Source organism: Oratosquilla oratoria, chromosome 7 (assembly GCF_046742065.1).
Source record: "Oratosquilla oratoria isolate Oo_2021 chromosome 7, ASM4674206v1, whole genome shotgun sequence".
Taxonomy (NCBI): Eukaryota; Metazoa; Arthropoda; class Malacostraca; order Stomatopoda; family Squillidae; genus Oratosquilla; species Oratosquilla oratoria.
The window spans coordinates 80919017-80939774 of NC_134783.1; the positions used below are offsets into that span (position 1 = coordinate 80919017).

At 40.9% G+C, this 20758-nt stretch overlaps 1 protein-coding gene across 2 annotated transcripts in view; it reads right to left on the reverse strand.

The window, feature by feature from the left end:
* Ide (Insulin degrading metalloproteinase) overlaps window positions 1–20758 on the reverse strand; it is a 66492-nt gene that overhangs the window by 22249 nt on the left and 23485 nt on the right. For both annotated transcript variants that reach the window (XM_076188431.1, XM_076188432.1), the window contains exons 11-14: window positions 15417–15529; window positions 6314–6458; window positions 6094–6204; window positions 5105–5225 (exon numbers count right to left, since the gene is read on the reverse strand). In XM_076188431.1, coding sequence (XP_076044546.1) covers window positions 5105–5225; window positions 6094–6204; window positions 6314–6458; window positions 15417–15529 — 490 coding nt within the window. The remainder of the gene's footprint in view (window positions 1–5104; window positions 5226–6093; window positions 6205–6313; window positions 6459–15416; window positions 15530–20758) is intronic.

The window sequence follows — 20758 nt, forward strand, 5'->3', positions numbered from 1 at the left end:
TTCCTCATCCCACCATTCACTACCCTTCCTTCTATTTCCTCCTGTCCTTCTTGTTCCACACACCATCCTTGCACACTTTGTGACTCCCTCCTTGAACCATCGCCATTCCTCCTTCACACCTAGCTCCACTCTATCCTTCACTCCCTCCCACTCTTCCTTCAGCTTCTTCTTGTACTCCTTCTCCTTTTCCTTTTCATTTAAAGAGTTCACTCTAAGCACCTCCCTACCTTTTGTCCCTTTCCTCTTTCTCCATCTATCCTCCACTCTCAACTTACCTTCCACCAAAAAATTATCTGATATTCCCCCACCCTCTCCCCTTAGCACATGTACATCCTTAACTCTTCCTATCATAATCCTATTTACCACTACATAATCCATCAACACTATCTACCACCCTTCCATCCACCACCCTCTCCCATGTGTACCTATGCTTGACTTGCTTCCGAAACACTGTATTTGCTATCATCAACTCTCTAGACACATTGCCACCATCAACTCTCCACTACGATTCTTTCCTGGAACTCCACATTTCTCAACCACTCCCTCAACTGGACCATTTCCTACCCTGGCATTAAGGTCTCCCAATACTATTACATTGATATTTCTCCCTAAATCCTCTATGCACTCATTTAAATATATCCAAAAAGCCTCCCTTTCTTCTACACTCTTCTCACTACCAGGCCCATATGCACTTACAAGATCCACATCTCCTTTCCCAGTTTCACCTTCATCCACATTATCCTTGAGGAAACCTCCTTCCACTCCACTACACATTTACTTATCTCTTCACTTACTAGAATAGCCACCCCTTCCTTCCCTCCCTTGCCCTCTCTTCACTCCTGATAACCTCCCACTTACACTCCCAAACTTACACTCGCCCTTCCCTTTCAACTTAGTTTCACTCAAAGCCAACACATCCATCTTTCTTCTCACACACATACTACCTATCTCTTCCCTTTTACTCTCATCTGTACCACATCCACGCACATTAAAAGACCCAAACCTTAGGGTACTGGTCCGAAAACTCCCAGACCCTCTTATGCCTTTATTTTTCGTTTAGGAATGTCCCCTGTGGGGCTACAAGGAGAAGGATGCCTGGTCCCAATCCCCGTCCCTTTCTTCTCGCCTCTTACGATCCAAGTGGAAATACTTGGTGGCAGTATTCTTTTCCCCCACCACAGGGAATTCCACCACCACAGAAAATGAATACTCAGAGAAATGGTACAGGACAGCAGCAAGGGGTTGGGGGACAGCATAATGGAGGGACAGTCGTAGTATTAAAGAAAAAAAAAAATAATAATAAAAAAATAAAAAGACCACAGACTAAAATCTATTGTCTCCAAATTTGCTGATGATACAAAACTATGCAGAATGGCAAATGATCACTTAAATCAATTAGATATTCAAGAAGATTTAGATAAATTACAGCTATGGTCTGAAAAGTGGCTAATGAAATTTAACACAAGTTAATGCAAGGTTATGCACATAGGTAAAAATAACACTAAGTACTATTACAAGTTATTTGGAAATCCATTAAGGGAGTGTCGCATCACTTTACAGAGTAGGTGAATTTTTTTTTCAAATATGTGTTTACTGAATATAGGTATAAATATTCCTTATATTAGTGTGTAATTCCTCAAGGTATTGTGTTCCTTCCATGTATATATAAGGCATAGTGAATATTTAATGAAGATATAGTGAGCTCTAGTGAAGCTCTAATTACTTAATGGAAAATCCTTCCACATCTTTCAACTTGGTATGAAATGAAAGCTGGGAGTCTGGTCAACAAATCTTATGGAATACATTTTTTCAAACTAATACCTCTGATTTTTTTATTGTTTCTCTGAATAATTAAAAAATTCTGCAAAATTCAGTTTCATAAATAATTTTTTTTTTCTTTTTTCAATTCAAATTTCTTTTATCTTTCACTGTAGGAAATAAAGATCGTGATGTTTTCTTTCAAATAAAACAAAAATTACAAAAAATCCAGGAGGACAACCGAAGATATTACAATAGAAATAACAAAAACAAACTTTACAGGACGGGGGATTTAAATTTTCGTAACCATCTGTTTGATGGTTGCGATGTATAGCAAATCTCCAATTCCCTCTTCTTTGCTGATGAGGTGTGAGGTGAGGGTGAGTGGTGTGGGTGAAGGTGTAAGGTGGGCGTGGCTAGTAAATGCTTGCTAAGTGGTGGGTGCAGCTGTGCTGCTTTTCTCCTCTTTCTTTTTCCTTCTTGTTTCTATTTCAGGCACTCATGGGCCCTCTCTGTATTCTGCCGCTTCACTCTCTTGTTTCTTGTTAATTTTTCCATGATCACAGCAAAAATACAGGGCAAGTAATCAAAAGCTTTCCGAACTACACTCAACAAGCTGATCCCTCTGAAACTACTACACTCACACTTGTCCCCCTTTTCTTTGTAAAGTGGAACTATACAGGCACTCCTCCAGTCCTCCGGCACTCTACCCTTTCTTAAACATTAAATAATCTCACCAGCCAGTTCACCATAACTGTACCTCCTATCTTCAGACATTCTGCATGGCATCCATCCAACCCAGGTGCCTTACCTGCTCTCATCATCTTAACAGCTGCATTCGCTTCATCTTTCCCTATTTCTCCTCCATTTTCCTCACTCATCACTCATTTTCTTAGCACTTCCCACTGCAACTACCTTTCCCTCCCTATCTTCCTTCACATTTAGCAACTCACTAAAATACTCTGCCCACCTTCCTGTCACAGCCTTCTCTTCCATTATCATCTCTCTATCTGCACCTTTTACCTTTTCTTCTCTACTTGATTCGCCTTCTCTTTCTCTTTTAATTTCTTTCCAAAACATCTTTTTATTACATACATATATATACCAAAGGCTTTTTCCCCCTACATGGGGGGGTAGCCAAAAAGAAAAAGGCATAGAAACCACTCCCACCCATTCCATTTCCTATATATTCCACTCCCCTCCACCCTCCCTCCCTCTTATCTTGGCACCTCCTGGATGATGGGTCATCCCTGCATCCTGTCCACTGTCCTGGGTCAGAAGCAGTCACAAGACACAGCACATCCACAGCAAGGCCGCTTCATAAATTCAGCGACCCCCCCTCTCCGTCCCCCCCATACAGAAAAGGAGAAGACGTGGAGAAAACCCTTTGGGCTGCATCAAATTTTTTCTCATACATACTTCCTCACCCCCCATCCCCCACCCACTCCCCCTCATGCATCACAGCATCATCTATACACAACCCTTCTCCATTCACCCCTATCTTCTGTCCTCTCCCGTCCTTCCTCCACAGACATTCCTCTCTTTTGTAATGCCCCTTTCACCCCATCCATCCATCTCATCCTAGGGTGCCCCCTCATATTCACTCCTTCCACCTCTGCCTTCCACACTTCTTTAATTAATCTTTCTTCACTCATTCTTTCCATGTGTCCAGACCATCCTAATAATCTTTCATCAACCCTATCTCCCAGCTCCCTTTCCACCCCTGTCTTTTCATTACTTTCAAAAATTTCTGTTATACTCTTACCCCATTTCACATCTGCTCTCCTCTTTGCTTCCTTTATCTTATGCTTAACTTCCCTTCTCTTTACTTTGTACCTCTTATACGATTCCCTCGTCCTAATTTGTAGCCAATCTATGAATGCCTGTTTCTTCTCTTCTACACCCTTCTTTGCTTCCTCATCCCATTACTCACTACCCTTCCTTCTATTTCCTCCCACCCTCCTTGCTCCACACACCATCTTTGCACACCTTATGACTCCCTCCTTGAACCATCCCCATTCCTCCTCCACTCCTAGTTCTACTCTATCCTTCACTCCCTCCCACTCCTCTCTCAGCTTCTTCTCATACTCATTCTCTTTTTTTTCATTTAAGCAGTTCACTCTAAGTACCTCCCTACCTTCTACCCTTTTCCTCTTTCTCCACCTATTCTCCACTCTCAATTTACCTTCCACCAGAAAATGATCTGATATTCCCCCACTCTCTCCCCTTAGCACATGTACATCCTTAACTCTTCCTATCGTACTCCTGGTCACCACTATATAGTCCATTAACGCTCTATCTGCCACCCTTCCATCCACCACCCTTTCTAAACACTGTATTTGCTATTATCAACTCTCAAGACATATCTCCACCATCAATTCTCCACTACAATTTTTACCTGGAACTCCATACTTCCAAATCACTCTGTCTATTGGTTCATTTCCTACCTTAGCATTAAGGTCTCCCAATACTACATTGACATTTCTTCCTAATCCTTCTATGCACTCATTTATATCTACCCAAAAAGCCTCCCTTTCCTCTAGGCTCTTCTCACTACCAGGCCCATATGCATTTACAAAAACCCACATCTCCCTTCCCAGCTTCACATTCATCCACATCAACCTTGATGAAACCTCCTTCCACTCCACTACACGCTTACTAGTATAGCCACCCCTTCTCTCCCTTGTCCACTCTTCACTCCTGAGTACCTCCCAGCTACACTCCCAAACTCACACTCGCCCTTCCCTTTCATTTTAGTTTCACTCAAAGCCAACACATCCATCTTTCTTCTCACAAATATACTGCCTATCTCTTCCCTTTTACTCTCATCTGTACCACATCCATGCACATTAAAAGACCCAAACCTTAGGGTACTGATTGGAAAACTCCCAGACCCTCTTATGCCTTTACTATTTTTAGGAATGTCCCCTTTTGGGGCTACAGGTAGCACGACTCCTAATCCCATCCCCCGTCCCATTTTTTGTCGCCTTTTACGACTCAAGTGGAAAGACTTGGTGGTAGCATTCTCTTTCCCCACCACAGGGTAGGCGAAAAAAGGAAATGAACATTCAGAGAAATGGTACAGGACAGTAACAATGGGTTGGGGGACAACATAACGGAGGGACAGTCGTAGTACAAAAGTGTCATCATTTCTCTATGAACACAGTTTTCCTCTATCACAGACACAATTATGTGTGGCTCTGGTCCGTAGGGGCGCCCCATATAGACCCTAAAGTATCAACTGCATGCTACTTTAACACAACATGCAGCCAATACCCCAGACTAGGTAACCTAGGTAAATACATATATGCAGTAAAACACAAATTAAAGGTTTCCTCAAAATTACCTTCAGTGGCTTGTAGTAGCTCCTCTTTGGTCCATCCATGTTCAGCTAGGAGTAGCGATGTGTAGTAAACAACATGCTGGTGAGGTTGATCAGCATTGAAGTTCTTGAGAGCACGAACATACTAGAGAAAAAGAAAGGATGGTTTTATAAAGAATAAGTTGATTTCATTATCCTTCTTGTTTACAAAAGCATTTCTACTTTACACATACAAACACAGCTATCTATCTGTATACCAAGGTCTCCTTCCCACTCATAAGAGAAGTAGTCAAGTCAAAGGCATGCACCCACTCACTTCCACCACCCTTGTTTCCCTCTTATCTTAGCTCCTCATGGATGAAGGGTCATCCCAGTCTCTGCCCACTGCTCAGGTCAAAAGCAATGCAGTAGGACACATCACATCCACAGCAGGGTCACTTACATGGCAACCCTACTCTTCATCCTCTCATGCAGAAAATAGATAAGACTGGGGGAAATCTATTTGTGAGGCATCAAAATATCATCCATACACAACCATTGTCCACTCACCCCTATCCCCTGCCTTTTCCCATGCTTGCTCAACAGACATTCTCATTCTACTTAGTGCACTTTTCACCTCATCCATCCATCTCATCACCAGTTGTTCCTTAAAGTTCACTCCATTCACCTATGTCTTCCACACCTCTTTTGCTAATCCTCTCTAATTTTTTCCATGTGTCCAAACCATCCTAACAATCTTTCATCAGCCCTATCTGACTGCTCCCTTTCCATGCTCACTCTCCTCCTCACCTCATTCCTCACTTTATCCAACCTTGTAACCCATACCATATATCTCAGATACTTCTCACATTTAAAATTCTCCTTTCTGCCTATTCTCAAATCCAAGTCTCCAACCCATACTGTGACATAGGCACAATCACCTCTTCATATAACCTCTTTGAATCCATTCTCAGATACCAATTTCTCAATAAAATGAATAAATAATGATAATAACATCACATAATACTACTCACTGCATCCTTCAAGATGTCAAATCTCTTTGGGTCAACTTTGAATGTTGTCATGCGATCAATGATCTTTTCTAGGAGGACAATCTGTTTGTCACTGTAGCCTTTGATGTTCAACTGAAAAGGGCATATATCACAATCACCTTAACTTTAGAAACCATTTTCAGCCGAGGGCATAATATATCAAACTGAACATACATTGAAAATACATTCACTGAATACATACTGTTAAACCATACTTGCTATTGGATAGGGAATAGGTCAATCCAGCAAGTTCTGCCGCATACGCATACTCTGTTAAGGCATCACGGAAGAGCTGCACAAACATCTGCAACAAGTTGGTATGGTATGGATCCAGGTAAGCCAGTGGACTGAAAATTAAAGAATTATATTAATGAATATTTTTTTTCATTATTATTACTTTTTTCCCATGATTTTTCCAAGCCCATAAGGTTTGGGTTTTAATGTATGTGGGAAGAGATGAACAGTATGTTTCTAAAAAGAAAGATGGTGTTGGCATTGAATGATAAGTCGAAATGGAAGGGCGAGTTTGAGTTTATGAGTGTAGTTGGGTGTCAGGAATGAAGAGAGGATGAGGGACAGAAGGGGTGGCTATAGTAGTATGTGAAAAGATAAGTAAGCGTGTTGTGGAGTGGAAGGTTTCTTCAAGGTTAATGTGGATGAAGGTGAAACTAGGAAGGGAGATGTGGGTCTGAAAGTGTATATGGGCCTGGTAGTGAGAAGTGTAGAGGAAAGGCAGGCATTTTGAATAGATTTAAATGAGTGCATAGAGGGTTTAGGGAGAAATGTCAATGTATTGGTATTGGGAGAGCTCAATGCTAGCGTAGGAAACAATAGATGGAGTGGTTGGGCAGTGTGGAGTACCAGGAAAAAAAATTGTAATGGAGACATGCTGGTGGAGAAGTGTCTACAGTTGATGATAGCAAATATAGTGTTTAGGAAGAAAAATCAAGTACAAGTACACATGGGAAAGGGTGGTGGATGGAAGGGTGGTAGATAGGGCTTTAATGCACTATATACTGGTGACATAAGAACATAGGAACATAAGAATAAAGGAGACTGCAAGAGACCATAAGGCCTACACTAGGCAGCTCCGTATCCATCACCACCTGTCATCCCCATCCATAAAGTCATCTAATCGTTTCTTAAAACAACTGGTAGTTTCAGCGCTTACTACATGGTTACTAAGTTTATTCCATTTGTCAACCACCCTATTAGCAAACCAATTCTTGCCTATTTCCTTCTTAAATCTAAATTTGTCCAGTTTATAACCATTACTGCAAGTCCTGCCCTGTTGTTTTAATACGATGACCTTGTTTGCATCACCCTTATTAAAGCCTTTGATCCACTTGAACACCTATTAGATCACCCCGCACTCTGCGTCTTTCCAGAGAGTGTATGTTAAGGTGCCTAAGCCTCTCTTTGTAAGGCAAATTTCTGAGTCCATGAATCATTTTGGTCATTCTTCTCTGTACTGATTCTAGTGAATTGATGTCCATTCTGCAGGACGGAGACCAAAACTGTACCGTATAGTCAAGGATGGGTAACTATCGCTAGATAGAGTTTAATAATTACCTCTGCACTTCTATTCGTTACCATCCTAGCAATGAAACCTAATGGTCTGTTAGCTTTATTCCTGGTGCTAATGCACCGTTTCCTGGTTTTAAGGTCTAGACACACTTGAACTCCCAAGTCTCTCTCGCACTCAGTTTTCTCTAAAGGCGTGTTAGCTAAGCTGTATCTATTTTCGGGGTTGTGTAGCCCTATGTTTAATACACTACACTTTGAGATATTGAAGTTCATTTGCCATTTCAATGACCATATGAACAATTTGTTAAGATCATCCTGCAGAATCTCTGCATTGTCTCCTGACCTAATTAGGCGTCCTATTTTAGTGTCGTCCACAAACTTACTAACATCACTATTTATCCCGTCGTCTAAGTCGTTTAGGTACATAATCAACAACAAGGGACCCAAAACCGAGCCCTGGGGGACCCCACTAGTAACATTGCCCCACCTAGATTTTACTCCATTTATGGTGACCCGCTGTTTTCTGTTACTAATCCAAGCTCTAATCCATTCTAACACTTTTCCTCCTATGCCATGGGCTTTGATTTTATTTAGTAGTCTCTGGTATGGCACCTTATCGAACACTTTGCTAAAGTCAAGGTAAATAATATCATAATTATCATTGTTATCTGACACCTTATATACTTTAGAGTAAAGGGATAGAAGATTAGTCACACATGACTTACCCTTGGAGAAACCATGCTGTGAATCACGAATCAAATTATGTCTTTCGATGTGTTCTCCGAGTCTATTTACTATTATTGATTCAAGCATTTTTCCTATAACCGATGTCAAACTGATTGGCCTGTAGTTGCATACAGACAATCTATCTCCCTTCTTAAAAACAGGAACAACGTTTGCTTGCCTCCAAGCAGTAGGCACAAAACCAGTGTCTACTGATTTATTAAATATTTCAGTTAACTGGTCGCAGATTTCAAATTTACACTCCTTTAGCATTCTCGGAAAAATTTCGTCTGGACCCGGGGATTTTGTAGCTTTAAGTCTTTCAATCTGCTTGACTACTTCTACTTTACTAATGCTGATATTAGATAGACTACTTTCTTCATCCCCTCTGAAAATCGGATCGCAGTCAGGTACTTTTTCTAGCCTCTCATTAGTAAACACCGATAGAAAATAATTGTTAAACTCCTCATTCATTTTTCCTCCGATACTACCATGACATTTTCATCGTTTTTAATTGGTCCTATTCTTTCTTTATTTTCTGTTCTATAGAGATGAAAGCAACCCTTTGGGTTGGATCTTGATTGACTAGCAACCTTAATTTCATAATTACGTTTCACTGTACGTATATTCTTTTTAACCAGCTTTGCCATTTCGTTATATCTTGATCTAAGGTGTGTTTCCCCATTTTTTATTTTTACGCAAAGTCCTCTTTTCATTCCGATCTCATATTTCAATCTGTCCTTCATCCATTTGGGAGTATTACTATTTTTCCTTATTGACTTCAGGGGGATAAATCTATTTTGTGCATTAATAATTAAATCGGTTAAATTGCTATACATTTCATCCAAATTGCTGACCTGTCTGTTGAGCCCTCGCCCCCAAATGACCTGACCCAAGGTATGCATATTACCCTCCGTGACCTGACTTCTAGTCATGACCTGACCCCCGTTCACACACAGAGACTCAACAATGTCCGAATCATCCGCATGACATTTCATATTCAATTTCAAATACGTTTTTATATTCGTACTTTTTAATTCTTCCCAAATAATATTATATCTTATTTCTTGATGATTGCTAGAGCCTAGACTATCTCCCACTTTTACGTTACTCATTAGGTGCTCATGTTACTCATTAGGTGCTCAAACATTACTCATTAGGTACTCACGTTACTCATTCGGTGCTCAAACCTAATGAGTACCATGAGGACAGTGTCATTTATTTGGTACATAAGATAGACAGACATGGACTTAGTACAGTGAATTCAAAGGTTGAAGCAGTAAAGAATTTTCCAGTTCCAAACTATGTAGAAAAAGTTAGAAGTTTCTTGGGATTGACAGGATATTAAAGAAAATTTATTCAACAATATGCTGACATTGCTAATCCATTAAGTTCTTTGTTGAGGAAGGACTCAAAGTTCATGTGGGGACCTGCACAACAGCAAGCTTTTGACATGCTTAAAGATAAACTCACGTGTTCTCCAATTCTAACATTTCCAGACCATGATAAAGAATTCATTCTTTGCACTGCTGCATCTGACTTAGGATTACGAGGAATACTTATGCAAGAGAGAAATGGAACCTTGAAACCAATAGTTTACACTTCAAGACTTTGTAATAATGCAGAGAGAAACCACTCTATAACAGAGAAACATTAGCAATGATATATTCATTAGAAAGTTTTAAGAGATATGATAATGGGATATCCAATCAGAGTGTGGACTGATCATACAGCTATTCAGAACTTATTTAAGCATAAGAATCTTAGGGGCAGATTCGCTATATGGTTTGTGGCACTTCAGTGCTATGAAGTTAAATTTGAATATATTCCGGGTAGAAAGAATGTTGCGGCAGATGCACTTTCTAGAAACATTAGCCAACCAATGACAGGGTTGATTAATTTTGTTTGTAGTATAGAGGAGTTAGTAACCTTAGATGAGGAAATGCTAATAAGAGAACAGAGGGATGATAAGACATGTGACTCATTAGCCAAGTATTTGATGAACCCAAGAGGAAATCCTCCAAAACTACCAAAGGGGTATAAGATAGAGGAATTTCATTTGACTAATGGACTTTTGTATAGAAAAACAGTTGTAAGTGGGAAAGATATTTCTAGAGGTCCAGTAAATCAGTTGGTAATACCACAAACTCTTGTAAAAGAGATATTGAAGTTACTTCATGATAGTGATTGTAGCTCACATCCAGGGAAGGATAAAACTTATAGACAAGCACAACTTAAATACTTTTGGCCAGGTATGAAGAAAGATATATATAATTATATAGAAAATTGTTTGAAATGTGTTAAGGTGAAAGGAAATACACCAAAACCTGCTCCTATATTTACCTATCCCATTCCACAGAAACCTTGGGAAAGAGTTCACATAGATACATTGGAGTTACCTATGTCTGAGAATGGATATAAATATGTATTTGTTGCCATTGATTATTTTTCAAGATTTTGTATTTTACAACCCATTCTAAATAAGAAAGCTGAAACTATTGCTTCAGTAATCTATGACCAGATAATCTGTAATTTCACTACACATATGATCTTTTTTTTTTTTTTTTTTTATATACCAAGGCTTTTTCCCCCTTCCAAGGGAGGTAGCCACAAAAGGAAAGGCACAAAAACACTCCCACCCATTTCATCCCTAAATACACTCCACACCCCTCACACCCTTCCTCTCATCTGAGCACCTCCTGGATGACGGGTCATCCCTGAACCCTGCCCACCGCCCTGGGTCAGAAGCAGTGTCGCAAGACACAGTACATCCACAGCAAGGCCGCTTCATTTAATCGGCGACCCCCCCTCTCCGTCCCCCTTTGCATATAAGGAGAGGACGGGGAGAAATCCCTTCGGGCTGCGTCAAAATTTACTCACACATACTACCCCACCCCCCACCCCCCCGCCTATTCCTCCTCATGATCTTAGTTTCAGATAATGGAACTGAATTTATTTAAGATAAAGAAAGTAAATATTTTAGTGAATCATCCACAAAGTACAGTAATGGAGTTGTAGAGAGGTTAAATAAGAAAATTATCATATGTCTTAGAAGTATGATAAGTCCTCATAGTATAACTTTGAATACTTGGATTCCTTGTGTTATATGTACTCTGAACTACCAAATTAATATAGCAACAGGTGAAACACCGTTTTATTATTTTTGGGGAAGACAAAACTCTTCCATATGAAATCTTGACTGCAGAGCAAAAACCTGTGTATAATATAGATGGTTATATCTCAAATAGGATAAATACTTTTCAAAGTATTCACCAAAGAGTTAGGTAAATGAAAAAACAACACAAAATAGCACAAACTAGACTTAAAAATAGGAGATTTAGTCATGGTCAAACTACATTCACCCTATAATAAACTTTCACCAAGGTACTCAGGTCCATATAGAGTAATTGATTTTGCACGTGGAAATAAAATAAAATTATTCCATTTAGAAAATAGGGAAGAATTAATAGGCCATTTAGATGATATGAAGAAAGTTAGGTTGCAAATTTGTGAAAATAACTGTTGTGACACCCTATGTATCAATTTTAATGAACCAGAAGAGTATAGGGAATATTTTGATAATATTCTATACGAATTGAATATTAATCTTGATGTATTTTACAGATAGTATTAATTTGACCAAATGTATATACTTGGGATGGGAGACCTAAACTACTGGAACTTGGTGTCAAGCCGGGACATGAAGACCTTGGACCTGCTGTGGTCAGACTTGGAATCTTACCAATACTTAAGGACAATTCACATAAGTATAGAAAAAGTATTTTGTGAAGCATTGAGAGAGTTTCTTTGAAAAAAAAAATTAATTAGGTGTTAACAAAAATAAATTAAATGCAAGAAGAGACACTTTAAATTCTTTTCTAAATTATATTGCATATTGCTAACATCTTTGAAAAGATAATGAAACCATTATCCATTGAAATCTAATGTTCTTAATCAAAGTAGTGAGTTTTTCAAATCTATTTTACATTTCATATTGCAAACTATTTTGGGATATGCTTTATTATTTTGACATGTATATTATTCACCATTTCTCTACTTGAATTATTATTATGTATTTGGAGGGTTGCTTATTTCTTTCATATGTATATGTTTGACATGTTTTACTGATACCATTTTACCAGTTTATACAAGGGTAGATTAGCTTCTCATACATAATGATTTCCAAGCATATACTAGCAAGCCCTGTAATAGGGTAGTAGATATCATTGGTCAGGACAACCAAGGGTAGCTGCCGAGCCCTGTAAGAGACCGGTAGATAGAGGTAGACATTTAAGCAGATACAGGGGTAGGTGAAAAGATATGCAAATTTTATTACTTGGATGTTTGAAACAATGGCTGAATAGGAAATGCAGAGTTGCATATTCTCGCCTGCCATCTTGTGTTTTGTAAACATAGGTTAGGATATCGAGAGAATGCTGATGTTGCAAAATGTTAACACGAAGCCACGCTCAGCTTGCGACAGATTGCTTGCGTAAACAGTATTACTTGAGACAGTATAACAGTCTTTCTGATTGGAGAAAAGGGTGGAGGAGAAAAATTATTGGTGCTTGGAGGTAAAGTCATGCCCTTAAAGGGTGGCACTTATTTGTAACGTTCAAAGTTATTGGATGAATAAAATAGTGATGTCGAAGCAGGCTTGGCTTGGTGGGTGTAAGAGGATCCCAGGTGGGAATCCTTTGGTGTACCTAAGACCATACGTTGTACCAGAATTCGTGAAGAAAAGTTTAAGTTCAATTTAATTCACCTTCGTTATTAAGTAATGGAACTTGACTAAATGCATACGTTACAAAAGAGGCATGGGGCCTACAGATGAGTGACTTATAATACTACATACATACATGTACCAAGGCTTTTTCCCCCTTACAAGGGAGGTAGCCAAAAAGGAAAATGCATAAAATCACTCCCACCCATTCCATCCCTGAATACATTCCACACCCCTCCTCCCTCCCTCTCATCTTAGCACCTCCCGGATAATGGGTCATCCCTGCACCTTGTCCACTGCCCTGGGTCAGAAGCAGTGTCGCAAGACACAGCACATCCACAGCAAGGCCGCTTCATTAAATCGGCAACCCCCCCTCTCCGTCCCCCCATGCATAAAGGAGAAGACGGGGAGAAATCCCTTTGGGCTGCGTCAAAATTTGCTCACACATACTACCTCACCCCCCATCTGCCCATTCCACTTCATGCATCACAACATCATCCATATACAACCATTCTCCATTCACCCCTGTCTTCTGTCCTCTCCCGTCCTTTCTCAACAGACACTCCCCTCTTCCCCAAAGCCCCCTTCACCCCATTCATCCACCTCATCCTAGGACGTCCCTTCATGTTCACTCCCTCCACATCTGCCTTCCATACCTCTTTTACTAGTCTCTTCACTCATTCTTTCCATGTGTCCAAACCATCCTAATACTCTTTCATCAACCCTATCTCCCAACACCCTTTCCACCCCTGTTCTCCTCCTCACCTCCTCATTTCTCACTCTATCTAGCCTAGTAACCCCCATCATACTTCTCAGACACCTCATCTCAAACACATTCAAACTCCTTCTCTCTTATGTTCCATGTTTCTGCCCCATACAGTGCTGTTGGCACAATCACTCCTTCATACAGTCTCCTCTTAGCATTCATTACCAAATGTCTATTCCTCATTACACTTTTTAATCCAACAAGGCATTTACTCGCTTCTCTCAATCTACATTCTACCTCCACCTTCACTCCACCTTTTCCTGCCACATTTGCACCCAAGTATCTAAAACTATCCAATTCCTCCAGTCGCTCTCCCTTAATGCTCACTTCCAGTCTACTGCCACTTTCACCCCTTGTACATCTCATCACCTTACTTTTACCCACATTTATCTTCAGCTTTCTTCTATCACACACTCTCCCAAACTCTGCCACCAGCTTCCTCAATCCCTCCTCCGATCCTGCCACAAGCGCAGTGTCGTCCGCAAACAACAGCTGGCTCACCTCCCACTTTTCTCCATTTTCTTTAACCATCTCCAATCCCTGACCCACTACCCTTGCATTTACCTCTCGCACTACCCCATCCATGTATAAGTTGAACAGCCAGGGTGACATAACGCATCCTTGACAAAGTCCCACCTTTACCTTGAACCACTCACTCTCTCCATTTCTAATCCTGACACAAGCTCTACTACTCTCATAAAAACTCTTGACAGCTCCTAGAAGCTTTCCTCCTATCCCGTATATCCGCAAAACCTCCCACAGTGCCTTTCTGTCTACCCTGTCGTAAGCCTTTTCCAGGTCCATAAAAGAATAAAAAGAAAATGAAGAAAGTTGAAGTGAATGAAGAATTACTATATCACAGAAGGGAACTTAAAGTGTTGGTAGCAGCGTAATTAACACACCCTTCTCTCCCTTGACCTCTCTTCGCTCCTGAGAATCTCCCAACTACATTCCCAAACTCACACTTGCCCCTCCCTTTCAATTTAGTTTCACTCAATGCCAACGCATCTTTCTTCTTACAAACATACTGCCTATCTCTTCCCCTTTACTCTCATCTGTACCACATCCACGCACATTAAAAGACCCAAACCTTAGGGTATGGGTTAGATAGATCCTAGACCTTCTTATGCCTTTACTTTTTTTAGGAATGCCCCCTGTAGGGCTACAGGTAGCAGGATTCCTAGTCCTATCCCCGTCCCATTTTCTGTCGTCTTGTACAACTCAAGTGGAAAGACTTGGTAACAGCATTCTTTTCCCCCACCACAGGGTTAGGCAAAAAAAGGAAATGAATATTCAGAGAAATGGTACAGGACAGTAACAAGGCGTGGGAGGGACAGCATAACGGAGGGACAGTCGCAATATAATTAAAGTGTCATCATTTCTCTATGAACAGAGACTTCCTCAATCACAGACAAAAGGATGTGCAGCTCTGGTCTGTAGGGAAGCCCCATATATACCCTAAAGTATCAACTGCATGCTACTTTGCCTTAATAACATGCAACCAATACCCTAGATGGGGAAATTATACCTTGATTTTTATTAATTCTTTGCATAACAATATCTTACCTAAAGAACTCCACATAAATAACAGCTTTGGGGAGCTTGAATTCATCATCCTGCTTGTGCCACACCCGAGACAAAGAGGAGTCACTTAGGAGCTCAGGAACTTCTGACGCCTTCTGCAAAAAGGTCATTTACATTTCCATTTAAGTAGTATAGTATTCTTAAGCTATGGGAGTAATATGTCATGTTAAAAGGTTTTCAAACTGTGGGGCAGTGGGTAGAGAAGTGGAAGATTGCTGTGAAGGGTTGTGTAGTAAGTTGTAAGGGTAAGCCTGGCAAGTCTCCTAGTACAAGGTGTCTGTGTGTGAGTGTGTGTGTGTGTATTTTACCTAGTTGTATCTTTCAGGAAGGGGAGCTATGCTCATAGTGTCCCACCTTTATATGTGTATTTACCTAGTTGTATTTACCTAGGGAGGTGCTTAGAGTGAACTCTTTAACCCCTTCCATACGGTGCCGCACACGTAGGCGTCATGGGGAGCGAGTGTATTCGTGAGGCTGCCATATCGGCGTCTTGATTATATTTATTGTAGTCGCCCCTCCATAATGACATTCTTTCTAATTCTTTTGTAATCGCATTTTCTATGGTTATCAAAATTCACAGGTGAAGAGAGAACGATCGATATAAGCGGTGACTATATTTTATGATGCGAGTATTATTACGACACGTCGTACGGCTGGCATTGGTTGCTGCCACCGAGATCTAAGTCCATGACGCCTACGTGTGCGGCACCGTATGGAAGGGGTTTAAGGGGGTTAACTCTCATTTCGGTGATTCGCTCGATCGGATTATGCATTTCTGGTCCTCCCAACCTTATCTTTTTATGTAAGACAATGAAAATTTAACACAATGTGCAGGGAAATGGGATGCATTGAAATATATTAAGAAATTTTTACACAACAGACGATTTACTTGCAATTTTGAGTTATTTTTGAAATAACGTTTATTTTTCCAAAAGTATGAGAAGAATAATGATTTCCTTTGGTGTACAGTTAGTAGACATCCAGATGTACTTAAACTAGTATACTCGTAATTATAAGTGAAAAAGAAAGAAAGTCAGCCTTACAGCAAATTAAAAAAAAAAAAAATCACAACTTTAAAAAATTGTCAAAAATATATATCAAGTAGGTTAAGAATGAATTTACTAGTTTTGTTAGATATAAGTATCACGATCATTTTCCAACAAGAATGATCAAAATTGCTTATTTACACACGAAGTTATAGTTACTTTTGTGCGAAAAAACTAGTTTTGAGAAAATAGCATTTTTATGTTTATATATTCACTACTCCATAAAAGTGCCTCCAAAGAGTATCAAATGCACATATCTACTTACATAATCCTTTGACCATTTCTGGGAAGTAAGCAGCAGATGTTCATTACATTTCTTTTGTACCCATGCCAACTGAGAATCGTGACAATCCTAACCTTCCATATCCTTCACATAATGAATGGTACACATGCATTACAATCCCTTTGCTAAGGTGAGTATTCTTGCACTTCTCAGGTTCAGAATGGAGCAAAATACTTCGGCAACTATCACATCTGACATATTTAGTTATGGAGTAGTGAATTTATAAACAAGAAATGTATAAAACAGGATAGCACGTGGAGAAATGACGCACGCATATGCTGAACCCTTTTTCGATCGCACTGAGTGTGGTGACTGCTGCCTAACCTATCGTACAACAATATCAGAGTATAAAATTCTCAAAAACAAAAACAAAAAACGACAAAATACAAGGAAAACAAACCATAGCAAAGAAAGGGGCGTGACTGACGGGCGGACCTTTAAATCTCTGGCCCTTTAACCCCTTCCATACGGTGCCGCACACGTAGGCGTCATGAGGAGCAAGTGGATTCGCGACGCTGCCATATCGGCGTCTTGATTATATTTATTGTAGTCGCCCCTGTGTTTTTACATTCTCCCAAATGCGCCCTTAATCCCATTCTCTGTGGTTTTCAAAATTCGCGGGTGAAAGAGAGAACGATCGATATAAGCGGCGACTATATTTTATGATGCGAATATTATTTCGTTACGTCGTACGGCTGGCATTGGCTGCTGCCCGCGAGATTTAAGTCCCGTATTGAAGTGGTTAAACCCGCCATTACCTGAGAAGGGTGGCGTTATACGTCTGGAAACCAGTCCCGCGGTGTTCAGGGACACCACACCAGTCCACACACGAAGTTTGACAAAATCGAATATTTTTCACCGAAATGAGAGGCAACCCCCTTAAATGAAAAGGAAAAGGAGAAGGAGTACAAGAGGAAGCTGAAGAAGGAGTGGGAGGGAGTGAAAGATAGAGTAGAGGTAGGTGTGGAGGAGGAATGAGGATGGTTCAAGGAGGGAGTCACAAAGTGTGCAAAGATGGTGTGTGGAACAAGAAGGACAGGAGGAAATACAAGGAAGGGCAGTGAATGGTGGGATGAGGAAATGAAGAAGGTTGTAGAAGAGAAGAAGCGAGCTTACACAGATTGGTTACAAAATAGGACGAGGGAGTCATATGAGAGGTACAAAGAAAAGAAAAGAGAAGTAAAGAAAAAGGTAAAGGAGGCAAAGAGGAGAGCAGATGTGAAATGGGGTAAGAGTATGACAGAAAATCTTGAAAGTAATAAAAAGATGTTTTGGAAAGAAATTAAGAGAGGAAGAGGAGGTGAATCAAGTAGAGAAGAAAAGGTAAAAGGTGCAGATGGAGAGATGATAATGGAGGAGAAGGCAGTAAGGGGAAGATGGGCAGAATATTTTAGGGAGTTGCTAAATGTGAAGGAGGATAGGGAGGGAAAGATAGTTGCAGTGGGAAATGCTAAGAAAATGAATGTGATGAGTGAGGAAAATGGAGGAGAAATAGGGAAGGATGAGGTGAAGGCAGTTAAGATGATGAAAGCAGGTAAGGCACCTGGTGTGGATGGATGCCATGCAGAATGTCTTAAAAAAGGAGGTACAGTGATGGTGGACTGGTTGGTGAGGTTATTTAATGTTTGCTGGAGAGAAGGTAGAGTGCCGGAGGACTGGAGGAGTGCTTGTATAGTTCCACTTTACAAGGGAAAAGGGGGACAAGTGTGAATGTAGTAGTTTCAGAGGGATTAGCTTGTTAAGTGTAGTTGGGAAGGCTTATGGGAGGATCTTGATTGAGAGGATTAGGAGAGGAACAGAGGGAGTAATTGGTGAGGAACAGTGTGGATTTAGGACAGGTAGAGGTTGTGTAGATCAGATTTTTGTGGTAAGACAGATATGTGAGAAAGCTATAGGAAAGGGGAAGGATGTTTTTTGGGCCTTTATGGATCTGGAAAAGGCTTACGACAGGGTAGACAGAAAGGCACTGTGGGAGGTTATGCGGATATATGGGATAGGAGGAAAGCTTCTAGGAGCTGTCAAGAGTTTTTATGAGAGTAGTAGAGCTTGTGTCAGGATTAGAAATGGAGAGAGTGAGTGGTTTGAGGTAAAGGTGGGACTTCGTCAAGGATGCGTTATGTCACCCTGGCTGTTCAATTTATACATGGATGGGGTAGTGCGAGAGGTAAATGCAAGGGTAGTGGGTCAGGGATTGGAGATGGTTAAAGAAAATGGAGAAAAGTGGGAGGTGAGCCAGCTGTTGTTTGCGGACGACACTGCGCATGTGGCAGGATCGGAGGAGGGATTGAAGAAGTTGGTGGCAGAGTTTGGGAGAGTGTGTGATAGAAGAAAGCTGAAGATAAATGTGGGTAAAAGTAAGGTGATGAGACGTACAAGGGGTGACAGTGGCAGTAATCTGGAAGTGAGCATTAACCCCTTCCATACGGTGCCGCACACGTAGGCGTCATGGGGAGCGAGTGTATTCGCGAGGCTGCCATATCGGCGTCTTGATTATATTTATTGTAGTCGCCCCTCCATAATGACATTCTTTCTAATTCTTTTGTAATCGCATTTTCTATGGTTATCAAAATTCACGGGTGAAGAGAGAACGATCGATATAAGCGGTGACTATATTTTATGATGCGAGTATTATTACGACACGTCGTACGGCTGGCATTGGCTGCTGCCACCGAGATCTAAGTCCATGACGCCTACGTGTGCGGCACCGTATGGAAGGGGTTAAGGGAGAGCGACTGGAGGAAGTGGATAGTTTTAGATACTTGGGTGCAAATGTGGCAGGAAAAGGTGGAGTGAAGGTGGAGGTAGAATGTAGATTGAGAGAAGCGAGTAAATGCCTTGGTGGATTAAAAAGTGTAATGAGGAATAGACATTTGGGAATGGATGCTAAGAGGAGACTGTATGAAGGAGTGATAGTGCCAACAGCACTGTATGGAGCAGAAACATGGAACATAAGAGAGGAAGAGTGAAGGAGCTTGAATGTGATTGAGATGAAGTGTCTGAGAAGTATGATGGAGGTTACTAGGCTAGATAGAGTGAGAAATGAGGAGGTGAGAAGGAGAACAGGGGTGGAAAAGGAGTTGGGAGATAGGGTTGATGAAAGAGTATTAGGATGGTTTGGACACATGGAAAGAATGAGTGAAGAAAGACTAGTAAAGGAGGTATGGAAGGCAGATGTGGAGGGAGTGAACATGAAGGGACGTCCTAGGATGAGATGGATGGATGGGGTGAAGGGGGCTTTGGGGAAGAGGGGAATGTCTGTTGAGGAAGGACGGGAGAGGACAGAAGACAGGGGTGAATGGAGAATGGTTGTATATGGAAGATGTTGTGATGCATGAGGTGGAATGGGGGGTGAGGTAGTGTGTGTGAGCAAAATTTTGATGCAGCCCGAAGGGATTTCTCCCGGTCCTCTCCTTTATATGGGGGGACGGAGAGGGGGGGTCGCCGATTTAATGAAGCAGCCTTGCTGTGGATGTGCTGTGTCTTGCGACACTGCTTCTGATCCAGGGCAGTGGAGAGGGTGCAGGGATGACCCGTCATCTAGTAGGTGCTAAGATGGGAGGGAGGGTGGAGGGGTGTGGAGTGTTTTCGTGGATGGAATGGGTGGGAATGATTTTATGCCTTTTCCTTTTTGGCTACCTCCCTAGTAAGGGGGAAAAAGCCTTGGTATATGTATGTATGTATTTACCTAGTTGTATTTTGCGGGAAGGGAAGCTATGCTCGTGGTGTCCCGCCTTTGTATCTCGCAGTGTCTAGTTTGCTTTTAAACTCATGAATGGTTTTTGAGCATACTATTTCATTGTCCAGTTTGTTCCTAGTGTCCACTACTCTATGTGGAAAACTGTTTTTCTTCAGTTCTCTTCTGTAGCTATGTTTTTTTTATTTTCTTTCCATGTCCTCGTGTGTTTCTCTTGTCTCAGTTTAGTAAGTCCTCTCTATCGAGTATCTCTGTGCCTTTCATGATTATGTAGATGGATGAAGGCTCATTCATGTGTGCG